Raw genomic sequence first — 26131 nt, 5'->3', positions numbered from 1 at the left:
AGGTGATGGAGAGTTGTTTTTTGGACTGTAGCCCTGTGATGACAGGTGTGCCACAAGGATTGGTGCTGTGTCCACTGTTTTTTGTGATGTATATAAATCATTTAGGCATGAATGTAGGAGATATGATTGGTAAGTTTGCAGATGATGTAAATTGCTGGTGTAGTGGACAGTGAAGAAGATTTTTGCAATGTGTAACGGGATCCTGATCAGATGGGCCAGTGGACCTGGGAGTGGCTCTTGAAGTTGAATTTAAATAAATGTGAGGTCTTGCATTTTGGTAAAGCAAATCATGGCAGAATGTATACAATTAATAGCAGAGCCCTGGGGAATGCTGCTGAACAAAGAGACTTTGGAGTGCAGGTACATAGTTCCTTCAATGTGGAGTCACAGGTATACAGGATGGTGATGAAGGCATTTGGCACATCTGCCTTCATTGGTTAGTGCAGTGAGTATAGGAGTTGGGACATCATGTTGCAGCTGAATAGGACATTGGTGAGGCCACTTTTAGAATACTGCATTCAATTCTGGTTGCCTGCTACAGGAAGGTTGTTGTTAAACTTGAAAAGATTCAGAAAATATTTACAAGGATGTTGCCAGGATTGGAAGGTTTGAGCCATAGGGAGAAGCTGAATAGGCTGGGCTTTTCTTCCTGACAGCATCTATGACTGAGGGATGACCTTATAGAGGTTTATAAAATCATGGATAGGGTGAATAGTCAAGATCATTTTCCCAGGGCAGGAAAGTACAAAACTAGAGGACATAGTTTAAGGTGAGAGGGGAAAGATTTAAAAGGGATCTGAAAGGCAACTTTTTCACAGAGAGGGTGGTGCGATAATGGAATGAGCTGCCAGGGGAGATGGTGGAGGTGGGTACAATTACAACATTTAAAAGGCATCTGGTTGGGTACATGAATAGGAAGAGGTTAGAGGGATATGAGCCAAATGCTGGCAAATGGGACCAAATCACTTTAGGACATCTGGTCAATGTGGATGGCTTGGACCAAAGTGTCCATTTCCATGCTGTGTAACACTATAACTCAAAGTCTCTCTACTAAGAATTCTCTCCTAGCAGCACTTTATTGCCAACTGTTTCTAACTGACATCTGAATAAAAGGAAATTATTTTTCTCTGTTTATCCATCAAAACCCTTCTTGAATACAGAATCATCTTTAAAACCAATTCTAACCTTTTTCCATTCTGGTGGGATTGACCCAATGTCCAAATGTCTCTGGAAAACCAGATTTTTGCCTCCACTAACTGACTTTACATTCTTTCTATGTGCTTATTCTAAGCACTCATTGTGAATGTACCTTTCAGTGTTAGGAACCTGTGTTTATTGTGCTTTTATTATAACTTAAACTGAAATAACTTTCCAGGTTTGCTATCTCGATTTATTTGGAAGTTGTGAGGTTAGTGGGGTTGAGGGAGGGTGGAGGTGGTGCGGGTGACAGGTGGTCGTGGGAAAGTAAAAGGGATAGCTGCTTTTGGATGACACCCGAAACGTATTCTGGCTACAGGGCAACATCCTTTGGCATGGGCTGGGAAAGGAGATCATCTGTCTGCTGCATGGAAAAGACCATCTGTCTACTGCACTGTTCATGTCTGATTATAGGCCCCCAATGCCCTATGTCAGTGCCAAGGGCAAGAAAAGTAGGCCAGAGCAATTCTACCACAAGGGTTTCCTCTTGGTTTTAAGGGCCTAATGATGCCACCTTGAACACCTTTAGCTTTACCAAAGCGCTTGGCAAAAATTAAGTCTTCCGTGTCAGCATCTAAAAGTGGAATCTTCCCAAACCCTAAACCATGTGGGCACTGGTGAGAAAATTGGAGGAATTGCATGAGATGGCGGTGAGGAGCTTCCTGCTTTCGCGAGCAAGAAGTCCCGCTTACCAACTAAGTGTTGAATGATGAGATGGGATTCTTGCTAGTGAGCTGCAAGAGGTATATTAGCATGTATTAACACCTTTCTTATTGCATCCCCTTGTCTCATTGATATAAAGTTTCCCATTCTTCCACTCACTGAATAGAAACTAAATGGGGACAATTCCTTATAGTAATGTTGGAACAGTAACCAGGCAACTCCAGCTCACAGCTCTTTTGTCTGGACCTCCATCAGGCATCAATATCTCAGGGCAAGCTCCATGGGCAGCATGTACATGCATCCCCACCTTAAGCTCCAGCTCCCAGGAGGCAAATTTAGGTGCTAATTACCCTCTGTCTGACATGTCTGGCGAAAATAAAACAAATCACTTGACGTCAGCTGCAGACTGCCAGCGCTTTAATACAACATCCTTGCCTCTAAGCCAGTGGTTCGGAGTTTGAGTCCAACTCTGGGACTGGAGAGCCAAGCAAATTGCTCTCCTAATGCAGTGAAACAAGTCTAGTACCAGATTGCAAATCCTGTCATCACACACCAATGGCAGGCAGTAAGAAATGTTCCTGGTCAGCGATGTGAAGGAAACAACGTTGGGATCTCCACCATCACTACCCAGAGCTCCAGACTACAATATACATGTTGCTACAGCAACTCAGACTCTCCAAGTGAATTGTTAACAGTAAGACAGTTAAAATAGAATCAGGGGCTTATCCACGCATTATAGACTACAAAATGTGAATCTATTGGGCCCCCAGCTTCTTGGATGGATAAATCCCACCCCACAATACAGCCAGGACTCAAGTGATACAAAAATGACTGCAAATACAATTCCCGTGAACATTAACACTTTTGATGTTGGGATAGCAGTCAGATTCAGGGAGGACAGGATTATACTTGAGTCTTCCTGGTCATGAACCCATTTGAATGGAAAAGGGGGGCATAATTAAAAGAAGACAGTCATTGCAAGGCAGCACAAAGGTTCATAGAAAAATGCTCAACTTAATTCATCAAAACAAGGTATCAGATTAAATCGCTTACGTATTATGAAAAGAAAGTGTTTGACGATGTGAGTTTGAGACAAAGCCACCTTTCATCTGCCAACCTGTGTGATGTGGTGGCCAATTGGTGCCACAACCAGGTAACAACTTGTTTGGTCGAGTTATTGAATGAGCAGGTGCTTTTGCTTCAATGCATTAGCAGAAACAGCAGGCTGGCATTGAACACTGCTTCCACTTGTCTCAGCACGCATCAATGAAATGACTGTATTGTGTAGAAATTTTGTCCCACATTTTGCTTCAAATTGCTTTATTAAGAATACCGAAAGCAATGGCTTAGTTATAATAATGACAATAAATAGATTTTAGTTCATGAAATTATGAAACCATGAACATATATCGAACCATGGGTGGAATTTATTGCAGTTGACCGGATTTTTGCCTGCTGGCTGGAGAGATCCACATTTCTTTCCAGGAAGGCCTGTCATATAAAGTGCTGTTTAATGGGCAGTGGTGGGCTTTCCGAGGGATTAAGGACAGTGAAAGCTAAAGTTTCACTGGCCAGAGCTGTTCTTCATTGCTCAACGGCGCCACCAAAAAAGTAGAGCCTGCTGTTGATATTGCACCCACCCGAGACCCAGAAACTGTGAGTGGGCCACAGGTAAGTGATGGCTGAAGGGAAATTGCAGGGTAATGTTCATGAGAGAGCAAGGCAGCAGCTGGGGCAGCTTGGAGCTCTGAGTGGGTTCCCTTCTCCCCTCCTAGTGCTGGGTTCCTCAATCGGACATTGGGGGCTTTTTAAAAGCGACCTTGGATGCCTGAGGATTTATTTTGATTTGGGGTCCCTGCATGGAGAGATCACCCACCCACAGTGGGATGAGTTGCCTAATTGAGTATTTGTTGCCTACTTAAGATTGATTGAAGGTGGGAGGAAGCCATTCTTGAGTTTAATTGAGGGAGAAGCAGGAAGGCACCAGGGTCCCCCAACCACCGCACTCCCACCTGATTAAATATCCCTGCCATCAATCTCAGCATGGGGTGGAGTGCACTGAACAACTGAGCCCTATATTTATGAATCATACATCCTCCGTTAAAGACTGAATTTCAAATACATATAGATTACATAAATAGATATTTACACATAAACCTGTAGGATGAACAATTAATCTAATAGTTAAGCAGGAAAATATTACAGCTAGTCGTAAAATGTGTGCAGGTTGTAGAACAGGTTCCTTCAATCTGTCAGCTGATTCTTTGGAAACATGTGCAATCATGTTCCTTCTGTTCAGCCATACCTTTGATACGATAGAAGTACTGAATAAGCTGAAGAAGCTGTGCCTGCACTGCTATTGAAAACTGCTGCAGTTTCATCACTAATTGACAATGGCATAGTGAAAGTCTGTCTCACAGGAACTAAAGTATTAAAGGATAGTCAGGAGCCAAGTGGAACATTCAATTTCCTATAGATTGGAGAGAATTAAGCATTCTCCACCGAGATTTGAAAATCATGGCAAAATTGTACTGAACTGTGGTTTAGTAAACTTGTTAGTAGCTTTTACTCGTACGTTTGCTCTAAATTTACTAAAATAAATTGCTCTTTTGTTCTGTAGACACTGTACCTAGCACCTGTGCAAGGTTCAAATGAGGTTTTGCATTGATATTGGAAGCAGTCCAATAAACTAAAAGCCAGTCAACCCTACCACAGAAACTTATATAAATACATCAGTGTGAATATATGATGGAATTCAAGGCAGTGTGCTTGAACGTGATTAACATCAGAGTCTGAATCTTAGTACTCTGCAGCCATGTGTCATTTCATTACGTTTATTCTGATCCTGGTCAGCTGTTTCCGTTGTTTAAGGGTTGGCATGTTTGCTTAACACACAAAATGTCACTGTTTAGAAATGTTTAGAGGTTTGGGAGGCCCTACCACTAGGCCAGAAGGTCAGCGTTCATTCCCACCTCCAGGATGTGATCACCATAAAGGTGTGTCATAACATGTCCAAACAGGTCGATTTGTAAAAGTACAAATTGTGTTTGGGTATTTCCTCAAAGTTATCCCTGTTCCACTGATGTTATTTTACTGAAAGTCTATCAGAAACCTCATTTACACATGCTTGCTGAACATTCGATAGAGTAATGCCAACAATGCAGAGGCAATTGTGAGGAATTTCCTGGACTATGCATTTGTATACTGTTAAGTCTACTGTGACTTTTTCCTGAGCAGTTGGGTTAATGCTTGGATTCCCATTTATTCATCAAACTTCTTTGGAAGGTGGCAAGGGTGGGGAATGCAAAAGGGTCCAGACATAACTGCATTCACAATGATGAAGTAATTAGCATTTGCTGTTATTATGGGGTAAATTTGACAGCAAGTTCTGGTGTCTTCATATGTTCAGTTAAACATGGAAATCCACAAGTTACTGTCTTTGCTTAGGATGCACTACTGCAGTCTTTGCTGATAGACTTGGTATTGAAATGAGATCAATTGTGTGAACTTGGAATACTTCACCAATAATTCTGCACTTTAGATAGCTGGCAAAGTTCAGAGTAATGTAGGACTAAGTGAATTTTTAATAACTTAATAAGTATAATCATATTGTCTACGTTGGTCAAAATCTAATTTTTATTTCTTAATTCATACTTCCAGGTTTGAGCCTGAATTTATTTCTGAGCAAGTGAATGGGTGTTTAAGTGAGTCAAAATCTGGTTTAACAGTGTGCCTCAGTGAGATGTTTTTGATCTGACTAGTTAAACAACATTGCTGTTTCTAGCACAGATCCTCTGGAGATAATGCACTGCTGAAATGGTGCCCGATGACAGGGAGTCCGCATGAAACTTTGCAGAGTGAGCAGTGAGTGTTGTCCCTGCACTGGGAACAGAATATGAATGAAGGAAGGAAAGCTCTTCAGAGGTCAGAGGCTGAGGAATATTGTTGGAAAAAGGAGAAGGAGGTTTATTCTGTATCTAACTGAATTAGTCTAATACCCAAAATGGAAGAACAATCATCTCCCGACTTGATAAGTCTGAAATATGCCAGAAAGTAAAAATCCCTGGATAGAAATGACAGTTGGAATAATGCTGTCAAAATTATTATGATTGATTTTTCCAGTACACAATGGTTTCATTGCACCATTAAAATTGTGGAGAGAAACGTAATAAGAGCATCTGAGGTGAATGATCAGTCAAATGTTGAGGAATTTGGTACAAATCTAAACATAGTGCTGGAGAAACTTAGGGGGTCTGGCAGTGTCTGCAATGAGAGAAACAGTCAATGTTTCAAGTTCAGTGTGAAGCTTCTTCAGAAGTGATGAGATAAGCAGAAAAGTGATGGCTTTTATACTTTAGAAAACTGCTGTGAGGAAACCAGGTTCACTGTAGCTGTGAAACGCTGTAGCTGGCCTAAGACAGATGATGCGCATAAAGGCAAAGTGATCCACTAAAATGGCACGTGACCAGAAAGTCAGTGTCACTCGTGCAGGCAGAGCTGGGGGTGTGTTCTGCAAAACAGTTACCCAGCCTACACTTGGTCTCATCAATGTTGAGGAGACCATGTTGTGAGCAGCAAATTCACTGGACTAGATTGAAAGAAATACAAGGCCTGAAGCATTCCTTTCAGGTGAAGCAGCAATTGACTGGCACTTCACTCAATCTAATCAAATGTTTTCACTGCTCACAATGTGGTGTCCTCTACACTGGAGAGCTCAAATACAGATTAACTGATCATTTTGCAAAGCAACTCCAATTAGACCAGCAGCTGAACTTGCAGGCGTTTGCCATTTTAACACATCAACCTGTTCACATTTCTGTCTTCTGCTTGCTGTAGTCATCCAGTGAACCCCAAAGCAAGCTGGAGCAACAGCGCCTCATTTTCTGTTTAAGCACTTTGCAACCTCCTGGAATCAACACTGAGTTTAACAATTTCAGACCTTAAACTCTGAGCTCCATTTTGTTTCCTCCACCTGTCCCAACCTTTGCAATGTCTGGTTTTCTTAGTTTAGCTTTCTCCAGATCTGGCCCATGTTCTGCTAGTAACACCTTCTCTGATCCTACCTCATTTTGCTACAACCATTACCACTCTCTTTGCCTTTTGTTCTGTGCCACCTTGAATGTTTAACCTCCCTCATTCTCTAACCATCTCCTCTATTCCACTTGCTCCTCCACATCTGTTTCTCAGTATAATACCCATCATCTTTCTCTCTTCAATTTTGAAGAAAGTCATATCAGACTCGAAAAGCTAACTCTGTCTCTCTCTCCACAGATGCTGCCATTTCAGCTGAGTTTCTCCAGCACTTTGCACTTGTATTTCCAATCTCCAGCACCTGCAGCATTTTGCTTTTGTTTTAGGAAAAATTAAATGTTGATGCAAAATATGTTATGCCTGCTTTGTGTACAGGTCACAGAGAGATAAGAGCAATTGGATCTTGAGGATAGAAATTACATTTGATGAATCTTTTGGGGCAACATTTAATATACTGCTACCAAACTCCTCTCCATTAAAGTTAACCGGGAAAGGTATTCAGTCGGAGTGTATTCATGATAAAAATCACTAACAGTAACTTCTACCCATCACCTTTCAGGAATACAATTGATGAGATATATCATGAAAGCTGCAGATGTTTCAAGAGATTACAAAGCTACATTAAAGAGGTAGTTCAACATAGTAACTCAAAAAAATTCAGAGAATCTAATCTTTTCCGTGCCTCAATCTGAGTAGCTCTCGAGTACCTACCTTGAATTTGGCTTGGTGCCTGAGGGTTAAAGGCGGTTGTGGGATTCAGTGAGGGCCGCGGGTTGGGAGCGGTAGTGGGGTGATGAGGGCTGAGCCTCATGGCCGAGCGACGTAGCTGCTCTAATTCACTGAGGCGTTCTGAGAAGGCCAGGCTGGCATTTTTACTCTGCTCTTCCAACTTCTGTCTATGTCCTGCAGGACACAGGAAAACATTCGGTCTTACTTTAAAGGAAAAAGGAAAATAATGTCTCGATCATTTGTGCTGCAGAATTAGAACTTCAAACAAAGATTTTGCTGAAAAATTAGTTCCAATTTTCTTTTCAGTCCAGCTTTCTTTCATTCCCTCAATATGCACGAGAAAGGTTTTTTTTACACCTCCTGTGAAGTTGGCTCTTTGATTATATGACTATTCTTTGGCTTGAATTGGTAAACGTCACACTAGTTCCCTACCTGGGTCTTTAAAACTTGAAAGAAAACATTAAATCTAATTTTCATATTAGGATGTGTGGAAAAACGTAAGATCACATACCACTTTGCTGGAAAAAATCCACCCTCTGCCCACCCACCGTTTTGTTGTTGTTTAACGTTAAGGAGACAGGATTGTGCCATGCGATGAAGGGGGAGGCAGGGGGCGGAAGGCACTGGTTCATGACTCAGCCAGTTTATACAGGTGCCAGAATTCAGGTGGTCTTCTGGGCAACCTCCAAAACCAGTAACGAGTGAAAAAAAACCCCACTTCTGTTCAGGTATTTAGGTATGGCTTAATCCAAACCAGAATCCAGGAGGATCCAGATTCAGAACCGATTGACTAAGCATCTGGTTCCCAGTAAGTGGACAAGTGTGAGCTTGTCAGACATCTTTATTTTTCCACATTATAAGAATTGAACCTTTTGCCCCAGCTGAATCCAGGTCCATTCTCTGCAGTGGATGAGGTCTACTGGGTTGCTCTGGATTGATAAGATGGGCTACCCAGCAGAAGGAGGGAGGACGTTTTGGGGAGAGTTATAGCAGACTTGCTCCGGCAGCATTTGCTTGCTGCAATCTGGAAACAAATTGACATGGTACCCAGGCCTTTTTGGACCTCTCCTCCACCCACAGGAATGTTGGATGCCAAATAGGCTTCCCTTATACCTTGCAATGCTCTGGGACAAAGGATGGGGAACGAAAATCTGATGATTTGCATGGCATTCTGTCATTTGCACGGTATTTCAATAGGCCTCTCCATATACTAGGAGCCACTGAAGGAATTGGGTAAGTGGGCTGGTAGTTCAGTGGCTTTGAAAGCTGACCTTGCCTCTTCTCATCAAGTTGCATTAAGGAGACAGGTTATAGGTCACAAAGTCAAGCATGCACTTCCTGTTCACCACATTCCAGACACCACATGATGTGTAAACCAAATATCAGTCTTATTCTTTGAAATAAAGCATAAAAAAGCAAAAGCTTTCATTTGGATTATATGGAAACACTTTTGATGAACACAAACTATCACAGCCACAGTATCTACAACCTCTTAAAAGACAGACCCTAAGGCAAGGTCAGAATTCTTACCAATAACCTGAATAGCAACTGCCATTTCAATTAACTCACTCAATCTTCACCTAATAGAAGTTTGACTCCATTGTATTAAAGGGGCATTGAATCATGTGAGCAACAGAGTAACGTGCTCTCCATTAATTGATGTAATACTTCTCTTCCTAGAAAATCTTGTGTCTTGTAGCTTACTGTAAAAGTCCACCAGGAGATCCATGATAGTCTGATTTTTATAACGTTTCTATCTCTTCACTGTTTTCCATCTTTTCATGATAAATATACATAGTTGCCTGATTTTTTTGTGAAATCATCTCTTTCTCTACTTAATTATTTAGTACTTTCTTTCTTTTTCATGGTTTCTCCCCTTTTCTCCTGCTGAAGGCATGTTCTAATGAGATCCACAATGGTTTAACTTTTATGGATCATGGCAGCCCCTCATTTCCTTGCTTAACTGAGCAATCTTGTGCAAAATCTGGCATCTAGCCTATTAGAGGGCTATTGACCAAAACATTATCATTAGGCTTCCAGCCTGATATACTCTGTGAGATTTAACTCGGTGGCATTATAAAGGAGAAAAGAGTCTGATTTACTTATCTTTACTGGAGATCACAGAAGTAAATTATAATAATGCCACTGTTGTCTTGGCTTAAATCAGCTAATTCAGTACCAGCTGGAAATCAAACTTGAGATCTTTCTGGTCTGGAAGGCTCATTACTGTTCTTGTTGGTAAAATTATCCACTGGGCCATATCTCAGTCATATCTGTTCTAAGTGTCTTGCTCTAAATTTGTTAACGTCTGTTAAAACTTCTGTTAATTTGCCAAGGGTGCTGTTCTATCCAGCACTTTTTACTCAACATCGTTACTATGATGGTGTTGACAATTCTGAAAAAGAGGAAGTAATGACTGATATATTTGGTGTAGTACTAATGATAAAGCTGTCAGCACTCAACAGCGACTTCAAACATCCCCCCAAGTCCAGTAAAAAATAAAAATCTGAAATGTAGAAATCTCAAACTTGCTGTTTGATTGTACCTTTTATCTTTCTGCCTTTCTCAATCTGATTCTTTTCCCTCACTTTATTTTCCTTTCTGATCATGCTTTAATTTTGATAGTCTACCTTACACTTGCCCTCCTAGATCCAGCTGGCAGAATCTTTCAAGCAAAATGGAGTAGGATTTTGTGCAAGAAGCATGCTAAAGTCCCTAAAGGATCTAGCATTGTCTTGCTCTCTTTCCATTTTCCCTCAGACAGTTCCCAAGTCCTACAGGGACTAGAGGGACCTGTAGGTATGGCAGAAAATGGATTGGATGACTTAAGAAGCAAATAAGGATGTTTTTAACCATAGTTTCCTATTAACTATATGGTTTCCACACTGTGTCTGCACCCAGCCAGAGTCACCAAAGTGAGAGCATGGTGGGAAGAGCTTCTGCAATGAAACAGGTAACTGCAGGTCATGCCTCACAAACCTTATCAAGTTCTTTAAGGATGTGACTAGAAAAGTTGATGAGGGTGGAGCTGTGGATGTGGTGTAAATGGACTTCAGCAAGGCATTTGATAAGGTTCCCCATGGTAGGCTCATTCAGAAGGTCAGGAGGAATGGGATACAGGGGAACTTAGCTGTCTGGATACAGAATTGACTGACAGCAAGTGGTAGTAGAAGGAAATTATTCTGCCTGGAAGTCAGTGGTGAGTGGTGTTCCACAGGGCTCTGTCCTTGGGCCTCTACCGTTTGTAATTTTTATTAATGACTTGGATGAGTGGATTGAAGGATGGGTCAGCAAGTTTGCAGATGACACAAAGGTTGGAGATGTCGTTGACAGTATAGAGGGCTGTTGTAGGCTGCAGCGGGACATTGACAGGATGCAGAGATGGGCTGAGAGGTGGCAGATGGAGTTCAACCTGGATAAATGCGAGGTGATGCATTTTGGAAGATCGAATTTGAAAGCTAAGTACAGGATTAAGGATAGAATTCTTGGCAGCGTGGAGGAACAGAGGGATCTTGGTGTGCAGGTACATAGATCCCTTAAAATGGCCACCAAAGTGGACAGGGTTGTTAAGAAAGCATATGGTGTTTTGGCTTTCATTAACAGGGAGATTGAGTTTAAGAGTCGTGAGATCTTGTTGCAGCTCTATAAAACTTTGGTTGGACCGCACTTGGAATAGTGCATCCAGTTCTGGTCGCCCTATTATAGGAAAGATGTGGATGCTTTGGAGAGGGTTCAGAGGAGGTTTACCATGATGCTGCCTGGACTGGAGGGCTTATCTTATGAAGAGAGGTTGACTGAGCTCGGACTTTTCTCATTGGAGAAAAGGAGGAGGAGAGGGGACCTAATTGAAGCATACAAGATAATGAGAGGCATTGATAGAGTCGATAGCCAGAGACTATTTCCCAGGGCAGAAATGGCTAACACGAGGGGTCATAGTTTTAAGCTGGTTGGAGGAAAGTATAGAGGGGATGTCAGAGGCAGGTTCTTTACACAGAGAGTTGTGAGAGCATGGAATGGGTTGCCAGCAGCAGTTGTGGAAGCAAGGTCATTGGGGACATTTAAGAGACTGCTGGACACGCATATGGTCACAGAAATTTGAGGGTGCATACATGAAGATCAATGGTCAGCACAACATCGTGGGCTGAAGGGCCTGTTCTGTGCTGTACTGTTCTATGTTCTATGCAATGGTTGTAATCAACTGCACTGCATAGCTCCAGCCGTGGTCAGTTGAGAAATTGTTTCCGTTCTCCAACTGTGCTCGCTATCTACAGCAGCAGCATGTGCCGCCTTCTCCTTAACTATACATCCCTCCACAAAGTGGAGGGGATGGAGGTCCAGATCCAGCTGGAAAGGGGTTACATCCCGACAAACGTTATAGAAGCAGAGGATTTGCCCCCTCCACCAATCTAAGCACCTCAAGAAGCTCCGGCTCTCTCTGCAGGTCACTGCTGACACCTGCAGCCTCCTGGAACAAGACATCTACTCCAATGAAGCAGGAGGGAATGCAGTGTGAGTGACCAATAAAGTCCCTATCACTGGAGGGACACCTGTCCCCACCTCCTATTTGCCCTGGTCCTTACCTCTCCCCAAAGCTACAGAGAAGAACTGAAAGCACAGAGGTTGTGAATGTGAGAAATAGGTTGTGTGGAGCACTGGCAAGGAAAACAGTAGTTGCAGGTGATTTGAGGGCTGGTGAGAGAGTCAAACAGGGTGAGAATGAGCATCAGTATTAGCTGTTCAAATGTGGATGTGTGTTTCCTGGATGGTGACAGGAATGAGGGGAACTGCAAGGTTAGTTATCCAGAGAAAGCTTGTGCAGGAGAATTTTAGGCAAGTTAGAGGGTGGAACTTGGCACCAAGAAACATAATGCCAGTCACCTGCCATACCCTTCTGATGTCCTGGGTCATCTTGCTACACTGGCTCCAGATTGGAGGGTATACATTTCCTTGGCTATTTCCAGCTCGGCCTGTTTATTAGAGAGTTTTTCTTTCCTTTCCTTCTCAATGGGAGAACTCACGTCACTACAGTCCCTCAGATTCCAAAGCAGGGAATTGTGGAATATTGGTGGGATGGAGCAGGAGGAGGTGATGGTGGGGATGAGAAGGAGGAGATAGTGGCTGGCATCAACTTTCCAGCTGTTCTCTCCATTGCTGCACTTACTGCAATATCAACTATCCAAGTGAAGACCAACCCTTGTTTAAGCCATGTCCTGAACCTTTCAATTAGAGGTCAAGCTTGGACAGAATGGTGGATTAGTCATCACCCTCTGATTAGCTGAGAATTATGGCAGTGGGCAATTATGCTAAGAGCTCAGCAGAAGATCTTTGGTAAAACTCGCCAATGAGTTCGAGTGAGGTCCCTATCTGCAAATGGTGATATTGTTCCATAAATTATGCACATTTCAGTCAGGATTCTTCAATCTGATTGGATTAAAGGCCACCTGTCAATCTCCTTGCTCTCACAGATTCAGAATATCTGTGAAGTGTGACACACCAAGAAAGTTCTCTAAATACTTACATTTCTAATGAAAAGACCATGAAAGGACAGTGAGCACTTGTATATACAATAAACAGTGAGTCAGAGTCTTTCATTGCTCACTGCAGTATCTGGAGAAATTCTCCTTCATGTCAGCAACAAATGATCATCACTATGGAGAAGTCAGGACTCCACACTCATTGTGCTTCCCACCTTAAGTGGGAGTATCAAAATGGCAGGAAGTGTGGCGCCTTCGAACATAAAATTCTTTGGCATGTGTGGGTGTCCATGATTTTGAAACTAAAACTGGAAGTTCTCAAATATCAGGCATTACTCAATCAAAGGGATACTATTTGCTCAAGTCAGTTGAAATAAAGACACTTCCTTTCCTGAGGGGTGATGAGTCACCAAACGTTGTGTCTCATTCCAGCGACTCACAATCTTGAACAGACATGCTTTTCTTCCAGGTTGAACATAGACTTGAGAAAACAGTCAGGACTGAGGTGAATCAGCGCTGTCTACTGTAGCAAAATGTACACCTTATGGGCAATGTGCCTGCAAAGCAGTGCAGAAGCCAAAGATTCCCATGCAGGCTATACACAGGTTACAATGTAAAAAGCTTTAAAGGTTGAGCCTGTTATTTCAAATTGGTTCATAAACAGTTTTAAGTTACATAAAATTACTTTTTTTTCCCTCATCACTATGAGGGACAAAACTAGCATCTGCATGATTTATAAAGCTCCATATAAAACAATGTTTTTCTAAATTAGTACTTGCTGAACAATCCCAAGCGCACTAAGAGTTATGCTAATATTTAGTTTAAGATTATCAATTAAGCTTACAATGTGGATCACTTACACTTTTTAGGAGCTACTTAAAGCCATACACAGGTCCCTCTTGTCTGCAAGATGAAAGAACTTGTCTAGTGATACACCTTTTTTTGAATTAAACAGAGTGTGGGGTAACATTAGTTCCCTATGCATTCCTCATGACAATGCCTTGGCTGATTGGAGCCAACTTGCTAACCAATTAGCACTCCTTCATCAACATTGTTGCTCTTTTTGAAATGTAATAGGTATTTTGCACCTGTCTTGATGAGTAAAAAACAAAGGATTTCATTCACATTACTTTTTTTTCAGCACTTCTCAAGTATTGTATGGCTAATTGACTACTGTACATTTTCATTAACGACTACATGGGCATGGTGGATGAATAAAAATGAAATTATTTTTCAGAATTAACATTCTGTATGTAACATAATGGTTGTGGGCCTTCTATCTTCCAAATAGATTTTATTTACTGATTATTGAGAATGTTTGGGATTAGTGGCTTTTCATATAAGCAGTCAGAACACTTTTTCTCCATAAAATGTAACAGCCTTTACTTTGGAATACAGCCATTATTGTATTTGAGCAGTGGTGTATCCAAGTCTCAACACTATCTGCAAAAGTCACTTATCAGTTGTATGTGGTAAAGGAGCAGCACTCTGAAAACTTGTACTTCCAAATAAACCTGTTGGACTGTAACCTGGTGTTGTGTGATTTTTAACTTTGTCCAACCCAGTGCAACACTGGCACCTCGACATTGTGTTATCAATGTAGTAACTCATAAAGGATTCTGCATATATGGCAACAGGAGATGGTGGCATTGATTTGCAATTTAAGACAATTGTCCCATGACAGCAATAGTTTGCTGGGACTAGATTCAGCATTTCCTAGAATACTAGTAAATAGAAAGATTCGGGTACCTTATACCAATCAATTAAAAATTCCATTGCACGAATACTTTCTTTCAGTTTTTGGGTGGCACTGGTTGAAGAAATAAACATTTATAGTTGTTGAAAATAAATGAATTGACATTGTAATCCTTTGGGTACAACATGGCAACTTACTAACTTTTACTCACTTAGCAGGGAGCAAAGCACATGATGAATCTGTTTTGAAACATTAAGCACAGAATATCATATGGCCATTTCACAGTGTCTTAGTTTTCCATCCATAGCAATTAATGGTAAGAAAATTCAGTGGGCTTTTAAAAAATTGAATGGATTGTTCAACAGAGATGTGACCCTCTGTTTTACCACTCTGAAATACACTTTCAGTTTCTACTACACAATGTGCAGAGCTCAAGATGAGAGAGTGTATATAATTGTTTACTTATCCACAGGTTGACTGTGATGCAGCCCCTAAAGGAGACACTATTACAACAGGTTATTCACATTGCTGCAACAATGATTAAACATGATAACTTGCTTCACTCAGCTTATGTCTAGCTTTGGGTGTGAGGTTCCTCTGTTCAATATTTCAACAAACATCTTTAATGGTCTTCATATAACATGCACACATTTAACCAATGTGTTGCAGATGTTGCACGTTGGAAATTCAATTCTCTGCTTTAAAGATTTTTTTGCTCGAGTCAAACTACCTTACAAGAGTGGTGACAATAAAAAAGCCAACAGCTTTTGGTTTTTTTTTCAGATTATGCAGCAAGATATTTGTAAAGGGCCAGGAATACTGATTAAATACAATTCTGAAAGTTTGAACGGTATTTGGTTAGTCAAAATAGAAAATTCAGAATGGGAAGAGGGAATGGAAGAGCAGAGAAATTGTGAGATACAGGGAGGCTTGGGCTATACTTTGTGAGTATTGGGTAAGTCAGCAAGAATGTGGAATGGGTCCATTGGTGTCTCAGGTGGAGTGAAATTAGTTGATACATTGATTCCACCACACTCAATGTCCAAACTTAACTCTAGAAAGGAATTCAGTGACTGAGATATTACTCTATACTTTTCACCCTTTAAAATATACAGTGTGATTTCACCACATCCTGTTTTTATCTCAGACCTGGAACCTTTCCTGCATTTTACATCATCTTAACGACTTGTGCAATCTTGTTTTTCTAAAGTCCTCCACTGCATTACTGAGATGGGATTTGAAGTCATTTGACAGCTTCCTGCTTCTCCTGGAGCTCATTTAACCCATTGAATTCTCAACAATAAGTAGCAGGAATGACCAGTCAATACATGTTTGTTGGTATTGGTTCTGGTATAAGTGTTGACCAATTCAGTGAAATAACTTCTCAGTATTCTTTTCGTATTAATGCAGGAGTTTTTTGACCCTATAGGGGAGGAAAATGAATCCCTGGTTTAATTTTTCATTCACAACAGATCACCGCAGACAACATCCTCTGAACAATATTCCTTCAGTTCAATCTAGACTGAGTATAAGAGACAAATACACTTGAGAGGAAAAATGAACCTCAACCATTCACACCCCCTGTTGGAAATGTTTGCTGAAGTGGATGAAGGTACTGGGTTTATCTCCAACAGCGTAACAGCATGCTTACACTTAAAAGAGAGATGGCTATTTGGTGATGTGACTGATGACTGTTCATCCTATAAACTGTACTTTATAATGATTCTGTATCTTTAGGAGAGAAAAGAAACAAACAATCCCTGAAAATTCCTAAAACAAGGAACGCAACAAAATCCAAAGACCCTGAGATGTTATATGTGTAACTGTAGATTGTGATTCATTTGTTGAAAAGGTTGAGGACTGTCTGAAATCTGAAACTTTAGGCACACACTTTCAAAGTTTGACCATTATCTAAATAACTGTGGGTTAGCAGTGACACACACATTCACATTGATTATGAAATCAACAATTGCAACTTGGATTTATATACTGCCTTTAATGTAAATTTTCTCAAAGTACTTCATAGGAACTCCATCAAACAAGACTTGACACTAAACCGCTTAAGAAGATTTAGGATAGATAGAAGTGGTAGGTTTAAGGAGTGCCTCCAAAGAAGAGAGAGGCTCAGAGATAGAGAGGCTCAGAGATAGAATTCCACACACTGGGTCACTGTGTTATGAATCAGGCCAGAACCAAAGCATTTTGAGAAGGTAACTTATCTAACACTAACTTTTTTAGTTGTTTTAGGTAGATGGAAGGCGTGATGCAGCTGGTCAAACCACTTGTGTCAAGTAAAACAGAATTTATTGACACACCACTGATGGAAACACAAACAAAAGAAAACAGAACGTAGAATAACATCTATTTGAAAATCCAACCACCACAATATCCCCAAAACTTAACAAAAGAGCTGCTCCAATTTCCTGCAACATCCCCATAAACACACCCCTTGCCAAAACAAAAAGGTAAGTTCAGGTTTTTCAGAGATGTTGTAGAGAGAGAGAGAGAGAGAGAGAGAGAGTCAGCCAGAAACATCTGTTGAATCAAGGAACCATTCTTCCCAGCAGTTTTCTTTGATTGGTAGCTTCGAACAGGCTGCTGGCGAAAACCAAACCAAACCATAAAAAAACCCTGAACTGGGAGATCTGGCCACTCCCCTTTCATTGCAAAAGTGTTAAAAAAATCAAAAAAGCCTTTTCCCTGATTGTTGCCTTAGGCAGTATCTGTTAGCCACTAGCAAATTTCCTAAACCCAGACAAATTTGAACCTCTGTCATTTACAACTCCCCTTGCAAAAACAAACAAAGGCAATATCGAATCATAGAGTCATAGAGACATACAGCACAGAAACAGACCCTTCGGTTCAACTAGTCCATGTCGACCAGATATTCTAAAGTAAATTGGTCCCATTTGCCAGCACTTGGCCCATATCCAGGTGAAAGTGAGGACTGAAGATTCTGGAGATTAGAGTCGAAAGTGTGGTGCTGGAAAAGCAGAGCAGGTCAGGCAGTATCCGAGGGGCCAGAAAATTGACATTTTGAGCAAAAGCCCTTAATCAGGAATTGGCCTTTCCCTGTTAAAGGGCTTTTGCCCGAAACATTGATTTTCCAGTTCCTCGGATGCTACCTGACCTGCTCTGCTTTTCTAGCATCACACTCTTGACTCTTGGCCCATGCCCCTTTATACCTTCCTATTCATTTACCCATCCAGATGCCTTATAAATGTTGCAATTGAACCAGCTTCCACCACTTCCTCTGGCAGCTCATTCCATGCACGTACCACCCTCCCTTTTATATCCTTCCCCTCTTACCCTAAATTGCCCTCTAGTTCTCAACTCCTCCACCCCAGTGAAAAGACTTTGTCCATTTATCCTATATATGCCCCTCATGATTTTATAGACCTCTATGAGGTCACCCCTCAGCCTTCGACATTCCAGGGAAAACAGCCTCAGCCTATTTAGCCTCTCCCTAAAGCTCAAATCCTGTGACTCTACTTTCAAGGAGCTATGAACCTGCATTCTGAGGTCTATTTGTTCAGCGACACTCCCTAGGACCTTACCATTAAATGCTAAGATTTGCTTTCCCAAAATGCAGCACCTTGTATTTATCTAAATTAAACACCATCTGCCACTTCTCAGCCCATTGGCCCATCTGATCAAGATCCCTTTGTAATCTGAGGTAACCTTCTTCTCAGTCCACTACACCTCCAATTTTGGTGTCATCTGCAAACTTACTAACTATACCTATGTTCATATCCAAATCATTTATATAAATGACAAAAAGTGGTGGACCCAGCACTGATCTGTATGGCACACCACTGGTCACAGGCCTCCAGTCTAAAAACAACCTCCACTGCCACCACCCTCTGTCTTATACCTTAGAACCAGTTCTATATCCAAATGACTAGTTCTCTTTATATTCCATGAGATGTAAACTTGCTAACCAATCTCCCATGGGGAACCTTGTCGAATGTCTTACTGAAGTCCATATATATCATGTCCACCACTCTCCCCTCATCGATCCTCTTTGCTACTTCTTCAAAAAACTCTATCAAGTTTGTGAGACATGATTTCCCACGTACGTAGCCATGTTGACTCTCCCTAATCTGTCCTTGCCTTTCCAAACATGTGTAAATCCTGTCCCTCAGGATTCTCTCCAACAATTTGCCCACCACCGACATCACACTCACTGATCTATAGTTCTGGCTTGTTCTTACCACCTTTCTTAAACAGTGGTACCACGTTAGCCAACCTCCATCCTTCCAGCACCTCACCTGTGACTATCGATGATACAAATATCATGACAAAGGGCCTAGCAATCATTTCCCTAGCTTCCCACAGAGTTCTAGGGTACACCTGATCAGGTCCTGGGGACTTCAAACTTCCTACTCTGTAATATGGACATTTTTCAAGATGTCACCATCTATTTCCCCACATTCTATATCTTCCACGTCCTTCTCCAAAGTAAACATTGATGCAAAATACTTGTTTAATATCTCCCCCAACTCCTGCAGTTCCACACAAAGGCCACCTTCCTGATCTTTGAGGGACCCAATTCGCTTCCTAGTTGCCCTTTTGTCCTTAATGTATTTGTAAAAACTCTTTGGATTTTCCTTAATCCTATTTGCCAAAGCTATCTCATATTCCCTTTTTGCCCCCCTGATTTTCCTCTTAAGTAGACTCCTATTGCCATTATACTCTCCTAAGGATTCATTTGACCTCTTTTGTCTGTACGATATATGCTTCCTTCTTTTTCTTAACTAAATGCTCAATTTCTCTAGTCATCCAGCATTCCCTATACCTACCAGCCTTTCCTTTCACCCTAACTGGAATATACTTTCTCTGAATTCTCGTTATCGCATTTCTGAAGACTTCCCATTTTCCAGCTATCCCTTTACCTGCGAACATCTGCCCTCAATCAGCTTTTGAAAGTTCTTGCCTAATACCATCAAAATTGGCCTTTCTCCAATTTAGAACTACAGCTGTTAGATCTTGTCTATCCTTTTCCATCACTATTTTAAAACTAATAGAATTATGGTCGCTGGCCCCTAAGTGCTCCCCCATTGGCACCTGTCCTGCTTTATTTCCCAAGAGTAGGTCAAGTTTTGCATCTTCTCTAGTAGGTACATCCACATACTGACTCAGAAAATTTTCTTGTACACTCTTAACAAATTCCTCTCCATCTAGACCCTTCACACTATGGCAGTCCCAGTCTATGTTTGGCAAGTTAAAATCCCCTACCATAACCACCCTATTATTCTTACAGATAACTGAAGTCTCCTTACAAATTTGCTTCTCAATTTCTTGCTGACAATAGGGGGTGGTCTTTAATACAATCCCAATAAGGTGATCATCCCTTTCTTATTTCTCAGATCCCTTTCTTACTTCTCATTGCCTTGTTAAATGAGCAGCATTGTCTCAACTGGCAGCAGAAGGCACAGCCACCATTGGTGGAATGTCTAAAACTGGGAATGTGAAAGAGGCCAGAATTGGAGAAAAAGAGATACCATGGACTGGAGAAGATGCCAAAGATTTTGATGAGCATGACCATTTGATTTGAAAACAAAGATGAAAATTTAAAATGAATGTGCTACTAGAAAAAGACTCACATGGTTCAGTGAGCGCAGGGATGATGGGGATAGTTATAGTGTAAGTGAGGATATGGATAGCAGAATCTTGCTGAACATTCTGCATTACTGTGAAATTATGTTGACTTTGTGCCAGTGAGCAGCATTAATCAAAAGTTTATCAGTTCGTTAATAACTTCAGTTCTGTGATCGCCTTGAGGAAGCCATCTCGCACAACATAGGCTTTGCATCAGCGCTAGTATGGCTGAAAATTAAGCAAAGCCAACTTTTCAAGGAAAGAACAAATTTTTAAAACAATTAAAAGGTCACCATTACATTGCCAATGCTAAAGCAAAAGAAACTGTCTTGCCAGTACTTCTCCAATATTAACATTTTTTTATAGTGCTCTTATCCTGTTCCCAGTGTTCTCCACTGTTGATAAATGCAGGCAAACAGCTCTGTTTTCCTCTGAATGGAAGCAGTGCAAAGTTGGCAGTGTACCTCAATACTGTCTAATCTCAAACCTGTGGCAGAACAGACGAGAAGCAGATGTTCAGGCAACTCCAAAGTAGGGATAATGTAGTTCACTGTCCCGGACATATATAGAATGCTGCTTATTTAACAGGTCTTTGGAACACAACAATCAATTTAAATACAAATGCACTATGTAACATAAGCTGCGCACATAATCACAGTTCAAGGCATTTGAGTGGATATGGCCAAAATAAAGAGAGTAGTTTTGAGAAAAAAAAATGTTTGCCATCTTTGTACCAGTGATCTTTTACAAGATAGAATAGAAAATATAAATTACTACAGGATAATTATGCTCATCAATTTGGTATCCTATTGCTTGGATTGTCTCCATTTGGCTTTGCAACTTGATCCAAATGAAGCTGTCTTGCTGTATAAATCTCAACATTAACCTTGTGAGAACGGAACAAGTTTTTATTAAAGTTTGTGAGAACCAAACATTACATGTCATCTGTTTGTTTATGCTTTTTGCTTTCATAATCACCCACACGCCACACACAGTTAAATCTCTCCACACATACAGCCACACCACACACACTACATGTAAACACAGCCAGCTACCTGCCACACACACAGACAGAAATACATCTCCACCCCACACACAGAAGAATACATATGTGGACACCTGACCAGCCACACATACATACACATGCACAAACAGCTTACAAATAGTTAGAGTGTAATCAGAATTCCCTCTACCATTATATACATTTGGCGAACACAGGGAACAACACTATAGAAGCAAAAGAGGAAAACTAACTAATAATGAACTTGAAGCTTTAAATAATATGCTTACTTTTAAAAGATTCATGTGCATATAAACCCTGCAGACACAAACCCTGAATATAAACATCTTTCATAAAGACTGTTCTTTCTATTAATGCCACATGGCTAAGAAATAATACAGTAGTCTGTTCTTGTTATCAATTGTTACAAGTTGCTCTACATATATTCTCAGCTCATGAATTTTTTCAAATTATTGCATTCTGAACTATATAAGCAAAGAACAAAATTAAAATATGACCCTCTTGTCCATAGAATATTTGCAATGAGATATTCAATTTCAATTCTTTCCTGGCAATCTATAAATTACTGTTACTGACATTTTCCTGCTAATCATCAAGCTGTTACAAAGGAATAAGGTCTGTAAGATGCTAGATTCATAAAAGCATTTATCTACCTATTTTAAATGGATGACTACCTCCATCCAGAATATCAATCAATGTTTTATTAGCCAATATTTAGAACAGGAAGTTCTTGATTAAGTAGTATTTCCATTATGTTTAGTGTATGCCACTCCATTGTCCAATATTTATTTGGTGATCTAGTTTATTTTAAAGTTTTATTACAGTCAGAGAAATGTCATGTTATTGTGTGAAGTATCCTTGCTGCAATATCACAAACAGTAGTTTTAACCTTCTGTTATCTATCTGTGTTCAAGAAAATGCATTAATGATTGATACTGTGTGGAGATTTTTCCAGAATTTTCAAATCAATAGATGTTAAGGTAAAACCTTTTGGTAGATGTTTTGAGAAAGTATTTGGAACTATCAAATTTTAGTTAAATGAGAAAACTATTTCTTTCACTTATGATGAACAATGGTATTGTTCTCACAAAACGTATTGAGGCAAGCTGCCTAAACTTATCTAATTCATTGATGCTTTTTTGGCAATGTTTTGTCTGACAGCTTCTACAGAATGAAAAATACCCCTGGCACCATGAATATGTTCAGGCATTTAACTAATGTTGACTGGATCCTTCAATTGATACACACATACTGTATTGCTTTCCAGGCAAAATTCACTGGACCCAATTCTAATATGTCAATTTCATTGTGGTTACAAACACAGAATAGATTTTAAATACAAATCCAATTTGTACCCAGGTTATTTGTCATTTCTAAAAAAATTGCTAGAAAACAAAATCAGATGCAGAATAAAAGATTACTGGGTAGGAAAACTTAGCAGTAAAGTTCCAAAGGTATGGTTCAATGCTATAAATGTGGGAACAGGATAGGATTGTGCTGTATAACTAACAGTGGCTGTTTCAAACGTTAGATAGCTCACAATTATGCATTCATACAAAATTATAACAGTCAAGAAAGATAAGAAGGGCCACAAAATATTAATAAATGTTTATCTGTTAGTATGCTGCTTTGCGATCCATTACCGTGAGCTATGTGGTGAGAGAAGAATCCTTTCAGGGATTCAAATGGCAGTTACTTCATAAGGAAATTGAATTATCATAAATGTTTTATGCCAAGGATTAGCCAATAAATGAGGAAATAAGGAGGGATGACACAGGGTGGGGGGGAGGGATGTGGATTAGGAAGATGTCCTGTCCCTTGCTGAGTTTATTTTGAATTCAGAGGCTTTGCTAATGATACAGGATAAAAGTACCCAGTCTTCTTAACAACCAAACTGAAATGGATGGGCAACTGTATGACAATGCAATGCCCTTTGCTGTGATCACAAAGCAAAACTATTTTAAAATACTGGTTTCACCATGATGAGAAGCGTTTTGTTTAAGATACCATTACAAGATGCAAAATGCTGATTTTTTTTCAAGATTCCAACCATTTACAGAATGACTTACTTACAAATCTGATAGTAATATTACATTTTCCAGATTGCTTGGTATTAGGAAATTATTGCTTTTATCAAATGAGTGGCTTTATTAAAGAACTTCACTTTTCTAGTAATAATGGGTACTTATGTAAATATCATCAACATTTCATTTCAGACTGTTTAATTCACTTGCCATTGGACACAGATCTACAGCAGAACACTGCACACAAGTCCAAAAACTGTTCAAAACAAAACTAAATACAAAAGAACAATACATTGTATTAAAAGGAACCATTCGCTACAAATACAAGATTTGAAAATATCCTAATGTACATGTAAGTTCAATATGAAAGATTAGTAATTCATATTTCTTTCTGTTCTCTAAATTGCCAAAATACATGCTTCAATTTTAACAGACAGGAAGTTTGGAGTGAGAAGGTTCTGGTGGGAAAGAGTGTGATGGAACAGTATGGGAGATGATGAGAGGCGTCAGTCCGATATGGCCTCGATCAAAACATTTTACATTTATTCTTTGAGGTATAGATTTAACTAGCAAAGTAAGCATTTATTGCCTATTATCTTGTAACTCAGAAATGGCTATTGAAATGAGTCATTGCAGTATGTTGGTGAAGATACACCTACAATACTGTTGGAGACGTAGTTTCAGAATTCTGACCTAACAATAATGAATATGCAGAAATATGTTTCCAGGTCAAGCTGTTATGTGACGTACAGGGAAAGTAAGTCCTGATGGCAGTCCAATGCATCAGCAGACCCAATTCAGCTGGTGGCATTTAAAAATGTGATCAATGCTGCCAAAGAAACCTTTGGTAGTGCACACTGCGGCAATGGCATGACACCAGTAAAAAGGTGAATGCTTAGGCCTGTGTATGAAATTGTTTTTCAAGGGGATTGTTACTATCACTTTAAGGGTCACTGTAGCTGCACTGATCCTGTAAGGTTTTAGAGCACTTCACCCAAATCCTGTCTTGTGTCCTGTACATGGTGGCAAGACTTTGAGGAGTAGGGAGGTGAAGCACGCCTTATAGAACATTCACATTCTGACTTGTTCTAATAACTGAGCTTTTGTGTTGCTGGCGCAGTTGAGTTGTCAGTCAATGGTAAAGCCCAGGGTGATGATGGCAAGATCTTGACAATAATTGTGCCATTAAATGCCATTGAGACTTAGGTGGAGATTACCGTGGTGAGAAATTCCTGCAATAATATCCAAGGACTGAGATGATTGACTTCCACCACTGAATACATTGTAAGCTGCCCCTTGATTCTTGCTGATTTCATATCTTGCTACTTTCATGGCCAATAGAATCTTTGCCAACAATAGTAATCTAAGACAGTACATGTTACTGATTTTCAGAGTATAAAATCAATAAGTTTTAAGTGTCAAAGTCTGAATTCCATTCTTGAAAATTGTTTTCACATTTGTGTTTCCACCCATTTTTCAGATTCATTTTTAATGCTAATTTATTTTCTATCATCCCTTTCTTCAGATTATTTTAGAACGTGGAGTATTTCATCACTGACAGCCTCGTCCAGGCTAGTGCAAATGCTCTTAATATGGATCTTTCAAAATGCATTATATTGAATGGGGCTGATTTATCCTCTAAGACAGTCATCATCACTGGTGAGAAAGAGTTCCTTCTGCCCCCTCATATAGGATTAAGAATATTGCAGGAATATCTGCATGAGGTGTATTGGTCATGACTTTAAATGTCTTTAGCACTTTGGTATTGCTTCACATTTGAGCAGTAACATACTGCCGAATCGATTTGAAAAATGACCACTTGGGTGAGTTGCCTGAGAGTAAATAGCACCCGCAGAATCATAACTCAGTTATAGGTTAATATCTTCAGGTGAGATTAAGAAAGGAATAAAATAATACTATGAATACAATTTTGTATTCCATATGCAGTATATTTTCCTTTGAGAAACTACCTCAGTACAATGTTGCACGAGTGGGAAATTATGAAAATCTTCAATTAAGACATTAAGTAACTCAGAGTCTGACTTCATAAGTCCTATAAATAAACAATGTCAATAGGCACTAATCAGTTTTGCAGATTTTGCCTGCTGTAAAGGATCGAAGACTGACCTAATCCATAAATCAGTCCCAATATGCACTTGTGCTGACAAATATAAACTGCAGTCAACTGTTAGCTATCTTCTGCAGCTGCATGGATTAATATTAACTTTGAGCATGGCAAAAATTGTGATCTAAACACAAAATTTTAAAAAGATATTGAATTGTATTTAAACTGAACTAAATTATTTTAGTGATTCTCATATTCCAGTTCAGCAACTCTAGTATCATGCTCCACCTTCATGAGACCAGAGTTAATATGCATGTTGTGTTGGAAATGGGCTTTTGTGATGAACTTGAATAATTTGAGGGAAAACAAATTTACACAAGCAAAATGTTACTCCTATAATTTTCAAATATTGAACTAGAAATTTTCATTAATTACCTCGGTTGAGTTTTAAGAATTACTTCTGCTCAAATATATAGTTGTTTCACATTAGAATACACTTTATATTGAAAATTTCTTGCTCCAAATATTATTCCTTCTTGCCATATTATGAATTTCCCCTATGAAATACTGCAAGGCATAGCAAAATCTTCAAGCAAATATTGCATATCCTGTTGTTAGAGCTAGTGATCT

General features: G+C 39.9%; 1 protein-coding gene across 4 annotated transcripts in view; it reads right to left on the bottom strand.

Moving 5' to 3' along the window:
• runx1 (RUNX family transcription factor 1) overlaps positions 1-26131 on the bottom strand; it is a 229365-nt gene that overhangs the window by 25142 nt on the left and 178092 nt on the right. Inside the window, exon 6 of one of the 4 annotated variants that reach the window (XM_072585546.1) lies at positions 7603-7824. The exons of 2 other annotated variants lie outside the window; for them this stretch is intronic. In XM_072585546.1, the coding sequence (XP_072441647.1) occupies positions 7603-7824 (222 nt within the window). The remainder of the gene's footprint in view (positions 1-7602; positions 7825-26131) is intronic. One more of the 4 variants, XM_072585547.1, reaches the window with a different exon arrangement.

This window comes from Chiloscyllium punctatum, chromosome 15, assembly GCF_047496795.1.
Source record: "Chiloscyllium punctatum isolate Juve2018m chromosome 15, sChiPun1.3, whole genome shotgun sequence".
Classification (NCBI taxonomy): domain Eukaryota; kingdom Metazoa; phylum Chordata; class Chondrichthyes; order Orectolobiformes; family Hemiscylliidae; genus Chiloscyllium; species Chiloscyllium punctatum.
This window is presented reverse-complemented; position numbering and strand designations above follow the sequence as displayed.